General features: G+C 38.0%; 1 protein-coding gene and 1 long non-coding RNA gene across 2 annotated transcripts; one reads left to right on the forward strand and one right to left on the reverse strand.

The window, feature by feature from the left end:
* Positions 1 to 1,016: 1,016 nt before the first annotated feature.
* Positions 1,017 to 3,581, forward strand: LOC127084960 (uncharacterized). Its single transcript, XR_007788857.1, has 2 exons — positions 1,017 to 1,467; positions 3,224 to 3,581. It is a non-coding gene; the product is annotated as an uncharacterized LOC127084960 (long non-coding RNA).
* Positions 3,582 to 7,160: 3,579 nt separating this feature from the next.
* LOC127079985 (uncharacterized) lies at positions 7,161 to 12,680 on the reverse strand. The gene is made up of 2 exons (XM_051020331.1): positions 12,331 to 12,680; positions 7,161 to 7,248 (listed from the first exon to the last, which is right to left on the reverse strand). Exons 1-2 carry the CDS (start codon positions 12,620 to 12,622, stop codon positions 7,235 to 7,237), a joined length of 306 nt encoding a protein of 101 aa, XP_050876288.1. The 5' UTR covers positions 12,623 to 12,680; the 3' UTR covers positions 7,161 to 7,234.
* Between the last annotated feature and the right edge of the window lie 4,051 nt (positions 12,681 to 16,731).

Here is a 16,731-nt window from a genome sequence, read left to right on the forward strand (position 1 = left end):
GCTTGACAAGGCAAACAAGAAAGAGAACTAGATCTTGGTTCAGAGATGGGTATATGGAAGTCCAAAGAATGCAATGTTTGGTCCAACAGGAAGTGTATTGTTGAGTTTGATTGTTGTAGCATCTATGGTGAAGAAGACTTGGCAACTATTCGATTTGAATTACACTAAAGTCTATGAGTGGAGGTGAATACTTTGAACAACTGGGTCAGGAATCCCGTATCCAAGGATATTCAAAATAAGGATAAGAATACTCTTTCTCATCCCTTATCCACTACTTAAGGCTCATAGTGCATAATTCGCATCATAACTGACAAATGTTGAAAGAAGAATCTTTTTGTCGTACTTGATGATGAAGTGATCCATCCTTGATGTCCCTTTGTCTTCAATGTCTTGAATATGTAGTCTTGAACTTGTATTTGACTTGGGATCCAGTGTGAAGCAAGTACAATGGTCTAATCATATCAAGTGATCAAGGGACTTATGATCACTTGACTGGATACGAGAAACAGGCAAATTTTAATGGCAAGTTATAGACTAGTAATCAATTGATCCAATATAACTTTGATCAACTAATTAATCAGGGGACATGATCATATTAAGCATTATCCAATAAGTCTATGGCATTATGAAATGGAAATATGGCATGAACAATTGAAATTAATCAAACTTAAATCTAAGTCCTAACATGCTAAGAATTGATTTCTAATGGAATTAATTTCAACCTAAAATGAATTCCATTAAGATGTGAACCTAAACAATTTTTATGTGTATTTTACTTAGTATTTTCCAAGTATTTGTTTAGTCTATGAAACAGATATGGTAAGAGAATTAAAAGAAAAAACAAGTATAACAATAATTAAAAAGAGATAAAATAACTATGCAGTGGGGGTGTATGGGGTAGATGGTGGTATGCCAAGTAAACATTACATTGGGCTTTATGGAAAGCCCAAGGCATTGTTGTTGTTGTTTACATTCTGAAAGGGCGTGTATGCTTGCAAATGGGGGTATATGCAACAAAGCCTCATGGGCTCAGAGTAGTGAGGCCTAACATGTTTGAGGGAAAAGTGTATGGGACCAAGTTGAACTCTCAATTTGTTCAAGCCTTACTATCTAAACTCTCTATACCTCTCAAACATCCTCTGGTCACCGGAAATCGCTCACCGGAGGCAGAGGAGCAACCTAAATTGGACCATAATCACCACCAAACATATTATGTTGCCCTTCTCTCTCTAAATCTCATGCTAATCCAATCCACAATTCAGTGGATTCTCCAAATCCCAAACATAAACCAAGAACCCTAGGTTAAAGAAAATTAAATTAAATGGAGTTGGGGAGGAATCAGAGCCCGATATGTTAGGGCTTTAATGAAGAAAAAGAGGAGCTCGCCTAGGAGGAGGAAAATGGACCCGACGTTGTAGGAATTGAAGAAGACAAAGCTGAAAACTGAGGAGGATCAAGGATACTCAGGTGATAGCTCGAATATGCAATCTCTTCTTGCTCCAATTCTTCCTTCTTCTTCTTCACCCTTGTTGTAGTCTGTAGGGATGGCTTTTGCGATGTTGTCATTGCTTTCTATGCGCGAGAATGAGGGAAATATTGAGGGATTAGGGGTTTCAAAGGGAACTTGGAGAGAGAATTTTAGGGATTTTTGTGGAGTGTTATAGAATGTGATTGGTGATCATTAATTTCAGTGTGAGAGGATCATATAGAAGATGAATCCTAACTAATTTGGTTAGAATTTGGACAGGTTGTTACATGTTGGGGAAGGGTTAAGTATTATGAAGTCCAATGAGAAAGATAGTTGGAGTTATAACTATGTTAATCTCTGTTAGAGTTTGTTAGGAGTCGAATCAGTTAGTTCAAATCTTCTGTTAAAACTGCTAGTTTGGTTTATTAAGTTAGTATGGAAATGTAGAGTTAATTGTTAGTTAATCTTCTGTGTGAATGTTGGAAATAGTTAGTTATTAAGTTAAAGCAAAAAGGGGAAATTAGGGAAATCGAGTAAACTTGATAACTATGTTAGCTTTTGGACTCGATTAGTTTTTGAATGTTAAGCTAGTGATCTACTTAGGAAATGTTAGTGAATTAAAGTTGGATTGAATTCAGTTAAAAATCTTACTGCTAGGGCTTGTTTAAAGAGAAACTAGAAGTTGGCTTGTTAGAATGATTTTAGTTGTGTAGTTCCGCTACTGTTTTGCAAGTAATATCATCTTGAATCAATGAACTGTTATGATCATTTTTGCACTAATTTTGTTGGTAGTAATGTTGTCAATAAGTACTGCTATGAAAAAGTTTAACAAGTCAGTTTTTATTTTGAATATGCTTCTTGAATTCTAAAGCCAATGCAATGGGAAGTGTTAGCTAGGGCAATTAAATTTAGTTAGTTCTTGATTTGTCCTGTTAGAATCTGAATTGAAAAATAGATTTCTTAAACTAATGTGGAATTTTCTTGAAAGTTAAATGTTGATGTTAGATAGGAATGAGATGGAAAGAACTGATGTTAGTTTAATAAAACAGTTAGTGAAATTTCTTAGTCAATGAATGTTGTTGAACTGATTTAGTCAGTTATTGCAGAATTATAGTCTGATTAGTTATATCTTGATGTTAGGGTTAATATGCAAAGTTATTTGAATCAACTTAACAATAAATTGATTGTTATATTGACCTGGACTTGGTTGTTAGAAGCATGTTAATATGCACTAACTACTGAACCATGCTATGTTAGGAGGGTAATCTGATTATAAGCATCATCTTGTTAGCTAAGCAATGTGCAGGCTGTTAGTGAATTAATGATGTAGGACAGACATTATGCAGGTTGTGAGTAACTAGTAAGGAATAGGAACTGTTAGAATTTGTTAGTGATGGTAGAATATTTGAATTTGGATTTTGAATTACATTTAGTATAGGGCTGCAGAACCTGGTTTTAGCTTGTTGTAATTTCAATGATTTGTTATGTTCTTGACTTGTTGTTTGAAGAATTTTAGTTAGGAATGCTAACAACTATAATGTTGTGGAAATTATATAGGAAATTCTCAATTGGTTTGAATGAGTTAGTTTAGGGAGGTTAGTGTCATTTTGTTGGATGATTATGTTAGTTACAGTTGGAAGCATGCTTGTGAATTGGAGTTGTTAGTGATGTTAGCCTAACTTGTGGATTGATTGAATCTCTAAAATCAAACTTGTCATGTATGTTTAATTGATGTTTTTTCTGTATTTGTTGTAGGGATGGTGGGCTTATGATATTTGGTATGGGATGGAAAGGTTTAAAGACATGGCTTAAGCATGGTGGTGGCAAAGTTTGAAGACATTAACCAAAAATTGCATGGAACCAAATGGATCATGAAGGAAAATCATGGCATGATTGAAGAACATCTTGAAAAGGAAATACCAAAATGGATTTAGGGTTGACCAAAAAGTCAATAGTTGACTAAAGTTAATCGATCATGGTTGACCAAGTAAAACCTACCATGCACAATCAATTCCAATGCTATTATGTAATTAACTTGACTCTTAATTGCCAAAGGTCATGCAATTAGGTTTCTACAACTTTAAGTTCAAGAGAATTGGTCATCATTAGTCAATAGCATCAGGATGCCCTATATTTGACCCTCATAGAAACCCTAATTCCATATTGATCACAAACATCAAATGGTCTTTGAATAAATGGTTAAAAAAGTGCAATGGTAAAATGAATGTCTTATGATGCCAATGAGTATGCAGATGAATCATAGACCAAAAGTTAGATAAAAGTGAAAAAGGTAGGGAAACTTTTGGGGTATGACAAGATGGTGTACTACAAACATGCTATAACAATCGTGTTCCACATGTTGCACCATAACATTCAAATTAACTCTTCTCCATGAATTGTAGATCTTCTTTGTAGAGTGAATGTTAGGTTCTAATTTCTTCAGGACCTTTGACTTTGAAGTCTCAGGTACTTACTTTTTCAGGACCTTTGGTTTTGTTATCTCAGGTTTTGATGGTATCCGAGTTTTCCTTTATCAAAAGTAAGCACAAAATAAGTTTTCAGCTCTGGTTGGGCACTACTTGAAGAAGAAGGGTCTGGGTTTTTTTTTCAAGAGTTGCGCTTTTTTAGTAGAACATATTTCATTCTAATTCAGACCTTCTCTTTTTCTCTTACTTACTCCATATATTATGGAAACAAGTTTTGTTCTCTCAAGACCAGTTATGATAAAATCTCGAAGATCCATTTCATGCTCACTCAGAGATTTATCAAACATTTCCTTTAATTGGGCAATATGATCTTTTTCTAAAGATTCAATTTTATCTTGAGAAGACTTTAGTTTTTCTTTTCGACGATCATTTTGTTTTTTTCAAGTTTTCATGTTATTTTCCTTGTCTCGGAAAATGACCCATGAGGTCTTGAATAAAAGAGATAAGACCGGAGCGAGATAGATTAGAAAGTACCTCATCTTCTTCTTATGACTCTAAATCAAAAGTTGATTCATATTATGTGTCAGAGGATGTGAGAGCCATTAGTATAAGATTTTCTTCTCCTTCATCTTTATCTGAATTGTTTTTATTATCAAGTTCATATCATGTTTCCATGAGCCTCTTCTTGAATTTACTTCTGAAGTTGTCCTTCTAGAAGCTTTCTTTCTTTAGTCTGTCTTTTTGCAGATCAGGGCAGTCAGCTTTGAAATGACCAGGCTTCTTGCAGTTGAAACAACTCTTCTGATTGTAACACCCCATATTCTATTAAATTATTTTATTGAATTATTTATAATTTTTATTTAATTATTTGGTGTTTTGTGTGCCTTTAAATAAAATCATATGATTACATGTTGTTTGTAACACCCTCCTAAAATACCCCAATAATTAATTAAAACAACAAAATATAAATCAGAGTAGATATGCAATTTCAGGGTGTCACACTTGACACTTCACACCATTCAACAAAATATCCTGTCATGCTCATTTATTAATCAAATAAAACATTGCACAATTCGCAGCGGATAGAAATCTAACAACATGCAAACCATGTAACACATTACATGTAAAATTGTTCAACCACCAAAATGAAAACAAAGTAAAACATCCCGTCCCGATGTTACATATACCAGAGCATGACCCACTAAGGAACTACACTAGACTCCAAGCACTAGCTTCTACTCAGTCACTGCTCGTTACCTGAAACATAGTTGTAAGGGTGAGTTCCTCAATCGATATAATAAGCATTATAAAATATCATGTAATGTTAAGTAAATTAACACATTCATCACCCTAATCATATCCCACATTCAGCAACGGCAACATCAACTCATAATCATACTCAACACAAACACCAAACACACGTATAATATTGGAATACATCCATTCATATTATACGCCATACATACATTATGCAATGAGACTCCATGCATGCGGTACCGACTATTCGTGAACACATAGTTCAACCTCACCGATCAAACCCAGATACGGCTACCAAGCTCACTAGTCCCACTCATTTGAGACCTAGTGACTCACTCACTAATTCCTCACCATGGGAATTAGCTACCACCATAAAGGCCATGATATGCACGCTAAATCACCTAGCATGCAAACATCAACAACAATCCACAATGGACATATGCTCACACTCTAAGCCATAAACAGTCCATCCACAATTGCATACATAATAGATATATTCACAGCATTATGCATACCATCATACATCATCAGCATATTTATCACAGAATCATATCATGTCATGCCAAATAATAAATCACAGTATTAGCACACTCTACTAATACCTATACTGCTCAAAACAACGGGAAATGATCCCTACTATATCATACATCAGCTAAATTACATCACTCAGCTGAAACGACCAAAACTGCACAACAACAGCTCAGGAAAAATCAAACATCTGCCCATACGCGTATGCCTCATGCCCATACGCGTATGACACATTTCCTAGCCAAGCCCATACGCGTATAGCCTGTCTCATACGCGTATGCTACGCGTACCACTTCTCCCATACGCGTACCAACAGAGACAAAACCACGTTTAAAACATCATCTTCTTCATTCATACGCGTATGGCCTCACCCCATACGCGTACCAGGCCATCTCATACGCGTATGGTGTAACACCCCGATAATAATATGATAATTATTTAAATTAAGTTAATAATATATTTATTAATTTAATTAGATAATTGGATTATTATTATTATTATTTTTGGAATTATTGAATTATTATTATTATTGGGATAATAATATAAATTGGAAAATATATAAGTGTGAAATAAAGAAAAAGAGCCCATTTGGTAAAGAAAAGGTTTTCACGTGAAACAGAGAAGCGATTGAGAAAAGCGGAGAAAGGGCAAGAGGAAGAGCTAGAGAGCAAGGGTTGGAGAACGGAAAAGCTTGAAGCTCAAAGTTGCCGGATTAACTCAGGTAAGGGGGGTTTATCGTCGTTTAATGGGTATTATGGGTTAGCATGTAATGGGTAGTGATAAACCGTTGAATTGACCCTAATTGGGATTGTCGAATGCTGAAAATTGTGATGAATATGTTGTGTAAAAACTGAAATTGAACCTGTAATTGAGTGTGTTGTAATTCCCCTAACGTATAGCTTTTTACGGAATTGGAATCGGAGGTCCGGAAGTCCTCCAACGGCGGAAAATGCGGAGAATTCTGCATTCTGCTTTGTGTTAGCGCAGGAACTTCTGTTTTGTCTGCGTTAACCGGTTAACCCAGGGTGTTAACCGGTTAACACTGTTGCGAATTATGAAAGTAGTGCTGTTTTGCCTGCGTTAACCGGTTAACCCAGGGCGTTAACCGGTTAACGCTGATACGTTTTGGGCAGTAAGCGTGTTTTGCCTGCGTTAACCGGTTAACCCAGGGCGTTAACCGGTTAACACTGTTGCAGTATGGAAAAATTGTTAATTTAAATGTTGTGTGTAACACCCTTCTAAATACCCCAAATTATTATACTGAAAATAACAATATTTTCATCAGAGTAATTATGCCCCGAAGGGTGTCACACAATCATTTCATAAAAATCATTAAAATCTCCTGTCATGCTCATTTATTTAAATCAAAATAAGGTCTTTTGCATAATTCGCAGCGGAATCAATTCAACATCAATGTAAAACATGTAACACTATACATGTAAATCAATCAACAAACAATATCAAATTAATTAAAAGATTCCCTCCCGATGTTACATCTATCAGAGCATGACCCGTAAGAACTACTCTAGACTCCAAGCAATTGCTTCTACTCAACTCATTTCTCGTTACCTGAAAAATAGGTGTAAGGGTGAGTTCCTCAATCAATATAATAAGCATTATAGAACAATATGTAATGCCAAGTAATTAACACATTAATTCACCCTAATCAGACTACGCATTCAGCAACAGCAATATTCGTTCAAATATCATACTCAACAGTAGATTCTCAACCATATTCAACATCAATAACACAACACACAATACACATGTAATACTGGAATACATCCATTCATATTATATGCCATACATTCATTATGCAATGAGACTCTATGCATGCGGTACCGACTACTTGTGAACATATAGTTCAACCTCACCGTCCAAATCCAGGCACGGCTACCAAGCTCACTAGTCCCACTCATTTGAGACATAGTGACTCACTCACTAATTCCTCACCATGGGAATTAGCTACCACCCCAAATGGGCCATGAAATGCACGCTAATCACCTAGCATGCAAACATCAACAACAACAATCAAAATGATTTACTCACTAATTCCTCACCATGGGAATTAGCTACCACCCCAAATGGGCCACAACATGCATGCTAATCATCTAGCAATGCAACATCAACAACAATCAAGAATAGACACATGCTCACACTCTAAGCCATAATACAGTCTATTCACACATGTATACATTCACATCATCATGCATACCATCACACATTATCAACAAATTAATCACAAAAGCATATCATATCATGCCACATAATCAAACACAGCATTAACCCGCTCTACTAATACCTATACCACTCAAAACAACAGGAAATGACCCCTACAACATCATACCTCAGCTAAGTCTCACTACTCAGCCTAAACAGTCAAAAACTGCACAACAGCAGCACAGGAAATCACAATCCTGTCCATACGCGTATTGCCTATGCCCATACGCGTATTGCCCAAATCCTGACCAAGCCATACGCGTATTGCCCACTTCCATACGCGTATGCTACGCGTACCAACTTCTCATACGCGTACCAACAGAGACAATTTTTACGTTAAAAACATCATCTTCCTCATCCATACGCGTATTGCCTAGCGCCATACGCGTACCAGCCATCTCATACGCGTATTGCCTAGTGCCATACGCGTATGACCAGAAACCAGCATTCTCAGATCTGCAATGGCTTTTCTGCTACGAGTTCTATTCGATCTAACCTTCCACGGTTCAATTCTTACACAAAATCACTCCTATCGTCTTATACACTTCATATCCTGTTCAATCTCACAAAATCCTAACACTATTCCATCTAATTTCTACGGATTTGCTTCGATTTATCATCCTATTCCATTCATCAATCATTTTCACAAATTCATCATGCATCAATCAAATCAGAGATACAACCAATGGTTATCACTACCCAGTACATATTATCATATAATACCCTTTAACCGATGATAAACCCCCCTTACCTGAGTTAATCCGGCAGTCTCTGAGCTCCAAGCTTTCCTTTCCTTCAACCTTCGTTCTTTTGCTTTTTTGCCCTTTCTGCCTCTTTTCCCTTTTCACGTGAAAACCTTTTTCCAAAAATTGGGACTTTTTATTATTCCAACTTATATACTCCAATAATATTATTCCACTAAATAATTATCCCAATAATTATTATTCCAAAATAATAATAATAATAATTCAATTATTTAATTAAATCAATAAATATATTATTAACTTAATTTAAATAATTATTATATTATTATCGGGGTGTTACAACTCTCCCCCACTAAAAGAGTTTTCGTCCTCGAAAACATACCTCAAACGAACAACTCCGGATAAGACTCCTTCATTTGGCTCTCAAGTTCCCAAGTCACATTGCCACCTGCTGGTCCTCCCCAAGCTACCTTCACCAAGGCAATCTCTTTACCCCGCAACTGCTTCAACTCTCGATCCTCAATCCTCATAGGTGATGTTTCAACAGTCAGGTTATCTCTCACCTGTACATCATCTACTTGGACAACATGCGACGGATCATGAATGTATCTCCTCAACTGAGACACATGAAAAACATCATGCAAATTCGCAAGCGACGGCGGTAAAGCGATACGATAGGCTACCTCTCCTATCCTCTCCAAAATCTGATAAGGACCAATAAATCGAGGTGTCAACTTCTTCGACTTCAAAGCTCGACCAACACCGGTTATCGGAGTAACACGAAGAAACACATGGTCTCCCTCTTGAAACTCAAGTGACTTCCTCCTCTTATCATGATAACTCTTCTGACGACTTTGAGCAATTCTCATCTTATCCTGAATCATCTTAATCTTTTCTGTAGTTTGCTGAACAATCTCCGGTCCAACTACAGCACTCTCACCGGACTCATACCAACATAAAGGTGTCCGACATCTCCTACCATACAAAGCTTCAAACGGTGCCATACCAATGCTCGAATGAAAACTATTGTTGTAGGTAAACTCAATCAAAGGCAAATAACCGTCCCAAGCACCTCCCTTCTCCAAAACACAAGCTCTAAAAAGATCCTCTAACGACTGAATCGTCCTCTCAGTCTGACCATCAGTCTGCGGATGATATGCAGAACTCAATCTCAGCTTAGTTCCCAAAGCCCTCTGCAAACCTTCCCAGAACTTCGATGTAAATCTAGGATCTCTGTCCGAAACAATACTCGACGGAATACCATGCAAACTTACAATCTTCTCAATATACAACTCGGCTAATCTCTCTAACGGATAATCCATTCTGATCGGAATGAAATGAGCCGACTTTGTCAATCTGTCAACAATCACCCAAATGGCTTCAAAATTCTTATTTGTCCTCGGCAAACCAGAAACAAAATCCATACTGATACTATCCCACTTCCACTCTGGAATAGCCAACGGTTGCATTAGCCCAGACGGCTTCTGATGCTCAATCTTCGACTTCTGACAAGTCAAACAGGAATACACAAAACTTGCAATTTCTCTTTTCATTCCCGGCCACCAAAATAACCTTTTCAAATCATGATACATCTTCGTAGCTCCAGGATGAATACTCAAGCCACTACGATGTCCTTCCTCCAGGATACTCTTCTTAAGCTCAGTAACATCCGGAATACACACCCGATCACCAAATCTCAAAACACCATTCTCATCAACTCTGAATTCACCACCTTGACCTTGATTCACTAAAGTCAACTTATCAACCAAAAGCATATCGGATTTCTGACCCTCTCTGATCTCATCCAAAATACCACTTGTTAACTTCAACATTCCCAATTTAACACTATTGTGAGTACTCTCACACACCAAACTCAAGTCTCTAAACTGCTCAATTAAATCCAACTCTTTAACCATTAACATAGACATATGTAAGGATTTCCGACTCAACGCATCAGCCACTACATTTGCTTTACCCGGATGATAATTCAAACCAAAATCATAATCCTTCAGAAACTCTAACCATCTCCTCTGTCTCATATTCAGCTCTTTCTGATCAAACAAATACTTCAAACTTTTATGGTCACTGAAAACTTCAAATCTTGATCCATACAAATAATGCCTCCACAACTTCAAAACAAATACCACAACTGCCAACTCTAAATCATGTGTCGGATAGTTCCTCTCATGAACCCTTAGCTGTCTCGAAGCATAAGCTATAACCTGCTTATTCTGCATCAACACACCACCTAAACCCAACAATGAAGCATCACAATAAACCTCGAATAGTTCCGACGAACTCGGTAATATCAGAATAGGAGCAGTAGTTAACCTTCTCTTTAACTCTTGGAAACCTTCTTCACATTTTGAATCCCAAACAAACGCTTGCCCCTTTCTAGTCAACATCGTCAACGGTAACGCCAACTTGGAAAATCCCTCAATAAACTTCCGATAATAACCTGCAAGTCCAAGAAAACTTCTTATCTCAGAAACTGACTTCGGAGCTTCCCACTTAGATACCGCTTCTATCTTAGAAGGATCAACAGCAACACCACCTCTTGAAATCACATGACCAAGAAAACTAACTTCTTCTAACCAAAATTCACACTTAGACAGTTTAGCAAATAACTTCTTTTCTCGCAGAACTCCCAAAACCACTCTCAAATGTTCGGCATGCTCTTCTTCAGATTTCGAATACACCAAAATGTCATCAATAAACACCACAACAAACTGATCTAGATACGGATGAAAAATCCTATTCATATACTCCATAAATACTCCAGGCGCATTAGTCACACCAAAAGGCATTACAGAATACTCATAATGTCCATACCTCGTTCTGAAAGCAGTCTTCTGAATATCCTCAGTTTTCACACGTATCTGATGATACCCAGATCTCAAATCTATCTTGCTGAACACACTCGCACCAACCAACTGATCCATCAAATCATCAATCCTCGGCAAAGGATACCGATTCTTGATCGTCACTTTATTCAGTTGCCTGTAGTCCACACACAACCTCATAGTACCTTCTTTCTTCTTAACCAACAACACTGGTGCACCCCACGGTGACACACTCGGACGAATAAATTTCTTATCCAACAGATCTTCCAACTGACTCTTCAATTCAGCTAGCTCAACAGCAGACATACGATAAGGAGCCATCGATATCGGTCTAGTACCAGGTACCAAATCAATTGAGAACTCAACTTCACGCTCTGGCGGCAATTCATTCACCTCTTCCGGAAACACATCAGGAAAGTCACACACCACAGCTAGATCGCCAATCACCAGTTTATCTTTAGCCTCCAAAGTCGCTAACAGCATAAACAACTCTGCCCCATCTGCTACTTCCTCATTCACCTGCCTCGCTGAAAGGAACAAACTCTTTCCTTCCTCAATCTCAGGGGATATCACAGTCTTATCAAAACAGTTGATATAGACTCGGTTAAACACCAACCAGTTCATACCCAAGATAACATCAATCTGCACTAACGGAAGACACACAAGGTCTATCCCAAAATTCCTACCAAAAATACTCAAAGGGCAACTTAAACAAACTGAAGTAGTAGTCACTGAACCCTTCGCAGGAGTATCAATCACCATACTTCCCAACATCTCAGATATCTCTAACTTAAGCCTCACAGCACAATCCACAGATATAAAAGAATGAGTCGCACCTGTGTCAATAATAGCTACAAGAGGAAAGCCATTAATATAACACGTACCTCGAATCAAACGATCATCTGCAGAAGTCTCAGAACCCGATAAAGCAAAAACCTTGCCTCCTGACTGATTCTCTTTCTTCAGCTTAGGACATTGTGGACTGATATGACCCAACTCTCCACAGTTGAAACAAGTCACAGTCTTCAACCGGCAATCTGCAGCCAAATGACCACCTTTTCCACATTTGAAACACTTCTTCTCATTACTGGTACACTCATGGATACGATGTCCAGCTTGACCACATCTGTAACACTTGGCAGGAGCACTAGAGTCTCCCCCACTAGGCCTCTTCATCCCACTCTGCCTCTGAAAACCTTTGCCAGCTGCATACGGTTTTCCACGATCAATCTGATTCTTGCCTTTCCTATCAACTCTCTGCTGATAGCTCTCAGCTCTGGCCTTGGAATCCTGTTCAAAAATCCTGCAACAGTCAACCAAATCAGAAAACACTCTAATCCTTTGATACCCAATAGCCTGCTTGATCTCGGGACGCAACCCGTTCTCAAACTTCACACACTTGGAAAATTCCCCAGCAGCCTCAGCATAGGGAGTATAATACTTCGACAGCTCTGTGAACTTAGCAGCATACTCCGTAGCAGACCTGTTACCCTGCTTCAATTCCAAGAACTCTATCTCCTTCTTTCCTCTGACATCCTCGGGAAAATACTTCCTCAGAAATCTCTCTCTGAACACAGCCCAAGAAATCTCAGCATCTCCAGCAGTTTCCAACTCAGTGCGGGTAGCAACCCACCAATCATCAGCTTCTTCTGACAGCATATGTGTACCGAACCTGACCTTCTGGTTATCAGCACACTCAGTTACTCTGAAGATCCTCTCGATCTCCTTCAACCACTTCTGAGCGCCATCTGGATCGTATGCTCCCTTGAACATTGGAGGATTGTTCTTCTGGAACTCACTCAGTTGACGAGCAGCTCCCATTCCCATAACATTTGGATTCCCTCCAAGTACTCCAGCTAGCATACCCAGAGCCTCAGCAATCGCAGCATCATCTCTACCTCTTCCAGCCATCTCTATTCTGAAAACCCAAACAAGCTAAACAATAAGTACTGATAGGGTTACACAACACCTATCCCGTACAGGGGAAACAGAATAACTACGACTCGACACGACCGACTATGCTCTGATACCACTAATGTAACACCCTTCTAAATACCCCAAATTATTATACTTAAAATAACAATATTTTCATCAGAGTAATTATGCCCCGAAGGGTGTCAGACAATCATTTCATAAAAATCATTAAAATCTCCTGTCATGCTCATTTATTTAAATCAAAATAAGGTCTTTTGCATAATTCGCAGCGGAATCAATTCAACATCAATGTAAAACATGTAACACTATACATGTAAATCAATCAACAAACAATATCAAATTAATTAAAAGATTCCCTCCCGATGTTACATCTATCAGAGCATGACCCGTAAGAACTACTCTAGACTCCAAGCAATTGCTTCTACTCAACTCATTTCTCGTTACCTGAAAAATAGGTGTAAGGGTGAGTTCCTCAATCAATATAATAAGCATTATAGAACAATATGTAATGCCAAGTAATTAACACATTAATTCACCCTAATCAGACTACGCATTCAGCAACAGCAATATTCGTTCAAATATCATACTCAACAGTAGATTCTCAACCATATTCAACATCAATAACACAACACACAATACACATGTAATACTGGAATACATCCATTCATATTATATGCCATACATTCATTATGCAATGAGACTCTATGCATGCGGTACCGACTACTTGTGAACATATAGTTCAACCTCACCGTCCAAATCCAGGCACGGCTACCAAGCTCACTAGTCCCACTCATTTGAGACATAGTGACTCACTCACTAATTCCTCACCATGGGAATTAGCTACCACCCCAAATGGGCCATGAAATGCACGCTAATCACCTAGCATGCAAACATCAACAACAACAATCAAAATGATTTACTCACTAATTCCTCACCATGGGAATTAGCTACCACCCCAAATGGGCCACAACATGCATGCTAATCATCTAGCAATGCAACATCAACAACAATCAAGAATAGACACATGCTCACACTCTAAGCCATAATACAGTCTATTCACACATGTATACATTCACATCATCATGCATACCATCACACATTATCAACAAATTAATCACAAAAGCATATCATATCATGCCACATAATCAAACACAACATTAACCCGCTCTACTAATACCTATACCACTCAAAACAACGGGAAATGACCCCTACAACATCATACCTCAGCTAAGTCTCACTACTCAGCCTAAACAGTCAAAAACTGCACAACAGCAGCACAGGAAATCACAATCCTGTCCATACGCGTATTGCCTATGCCCATACGCGTATTGCCCAAATCCTGACCAAGCCATACGCGTATTGCCCACTTCCATACGCGTATGCTACGCGTACCAACTTCTCATACGCGTACCAACAGAGACAATTTTTACGTTAAAAACATCATCTTCCTCATCCATACGCGTATTGCCTAGCGCCATACGCGTACCAGCCATCTCATACGCGTATTGCCTAGTGCCATACGCGTATGACCAGAAACCAGCATTCTCAGATCTGCAATGGCTTTTCTGCTACGAGTTCTATTCGATCTAACCTTCCACGGTTCAATTCTTACACAAAATCACTCCTATCGTCTTATACACTTCATATCCTGTTCAATCTCACAAAATCCTAACACTATTCCATCTAATTTCTACGGATTTGCTTCGATTTATCATCCTATTCCATTCATCAATCATTTTCACAAATTCATCATGCATCAATCAAATCAGAGATACAACCAATGGTTATCACTACCCAGTACATATTATCATATAATACCCTTTAACCGATGATAAACCCCCCTTACCTGAGTTAATCCGGCAGTCTCTGAGCTCCAAGCTTTCCTTTCCTTCAACCTTCGTTCTTTTGCTTTTTTGCCCTTTCTGCCTCTTTTCCCTTTTCACGTGAAAACCTTTTTCCAAAAATTGGGACTTTTTATTATTCCAACTTATATACTCCAATAATATTATTCCACTAAATAATTATCCCAATAATTATTATTCCAAAATAATAATAATAATAATTCAATTATTTAATTAAATCAATAAATATATTATTAACTTAATTTAAATAATTATTATATTATTATCGGGGTGTTACATTGTGTGCCTAATGGGTGGTTGCCTATATCAGTGTGTGATATGGTAGGGATTATTTCCCGCTATTTTGAGCAGTATAGGTATTAGTAGAGTGTGCTAATACTGTGGTTGATTATTTGACATGATATGATGTCTTGATACATGTGTTGATGATGTTTGATGGTGTGCATAATGTTGTGAATGTACATGTTATGTATGCAATTGTGAATGGACTGGTGTATGGCTTAGAGTGTGAGCATATGTCCATTGTGGATTTTGTTGTTGATGTTGCATTGCTAGGTGATTAGCATGCATATTGTGGCCTTTAGGGTGGTAGCTAATTCCCATGGTGAGGAATTAGTGAGTTAGTCATTTTGGACTGTTGTTGATGTTTGCATGCTAGGTGATTAGCGTGCATAGCATGGCCCATTTGGGGTGGTAGCTAATTCCCATGGTGAGGAATTAGTGAGTGAGTCACTAGGTCTCAAATGAGTGGGACTAGTGGGCTTGGTAGCCGTGCCTGGATTTGGACGGTGAGGTGAACTATATGTTCACAAAGAGTCGGTACCGCATGCATGGAGTCTCATTGCATAATTGATATATGGCGTATAATATGAATGGATGTATTCCAGTATTATATGTGTGTTGTGTGTTGTGTTGATGTTGAATATGGTTGAGTTGACATTGCTGTTACTGAATGTGTAATCTGATTTGGGTGATGAAATGTGTTATTTACTTAGCATTACATGATGTTTTATAATGCTTATTATATCGATTGAGGAACTCACCCTTACAACTATTTTTCAGGTAACGAGCAATGAGTTGAGTAGAAGCTAGTGCTTGGAGTCTAGTGTAGTCTCCTTAGTGGGTCGTGCTCTGATAGATGTAACATCGGGATGGGATGTTTTTATTTTGTTGAATAATTTCACATGTAATATGTTACATGTTTTACATGATTGATGAGATTTCTATCCGCTGCGGTTTATGCAAATGTTTATGTTTGGATTAATAAAAGAGCATGACAGTTATTGTGTTGAACTGTGTGACACCCTTGATTGCATATTACTCTGATTGACGTATTGTTATTTTAATTAAATAATTGGGGTATTTAGAAGGGTGTTACATTAGTGGTATCAGAGCATAGTCGGTCGGGTTGAGTCGTAATTATTCTGTTTCCCCTGTACGGGATAGGTGTTGTGTACCCCTATCAGTACTTATTGTTTTAGCTTGTTG

Source organism: Lathyrus oleraceus, chromosome 5 (genome assembly GCF_024323335.1).
Source record: "Lathyrus oleraceus cultivar Zhongwan6 chromosome 5, CAAS_Psat_ZW6_1.0, whole genome shotgun sequence".
NCBI classification, from domain to species: domain Eukaryota; kingdom Viridiplantae; phylum Streptophyta; class Magnoliopsida; order Fabales; family Fabaceae; genus Lathyrus; species Lathyrus oleraceus.

What these genes read in the sequence shown, in the direction of transcription:
- LOC127079985 (XM_051020331.1), bottom strand. Translation starts at nt 12,622, where the DNA reads ATGAAGAGGCCTAGTGGGGGAGACTCTAGTGCTCCTGCCAAGTGTTAC.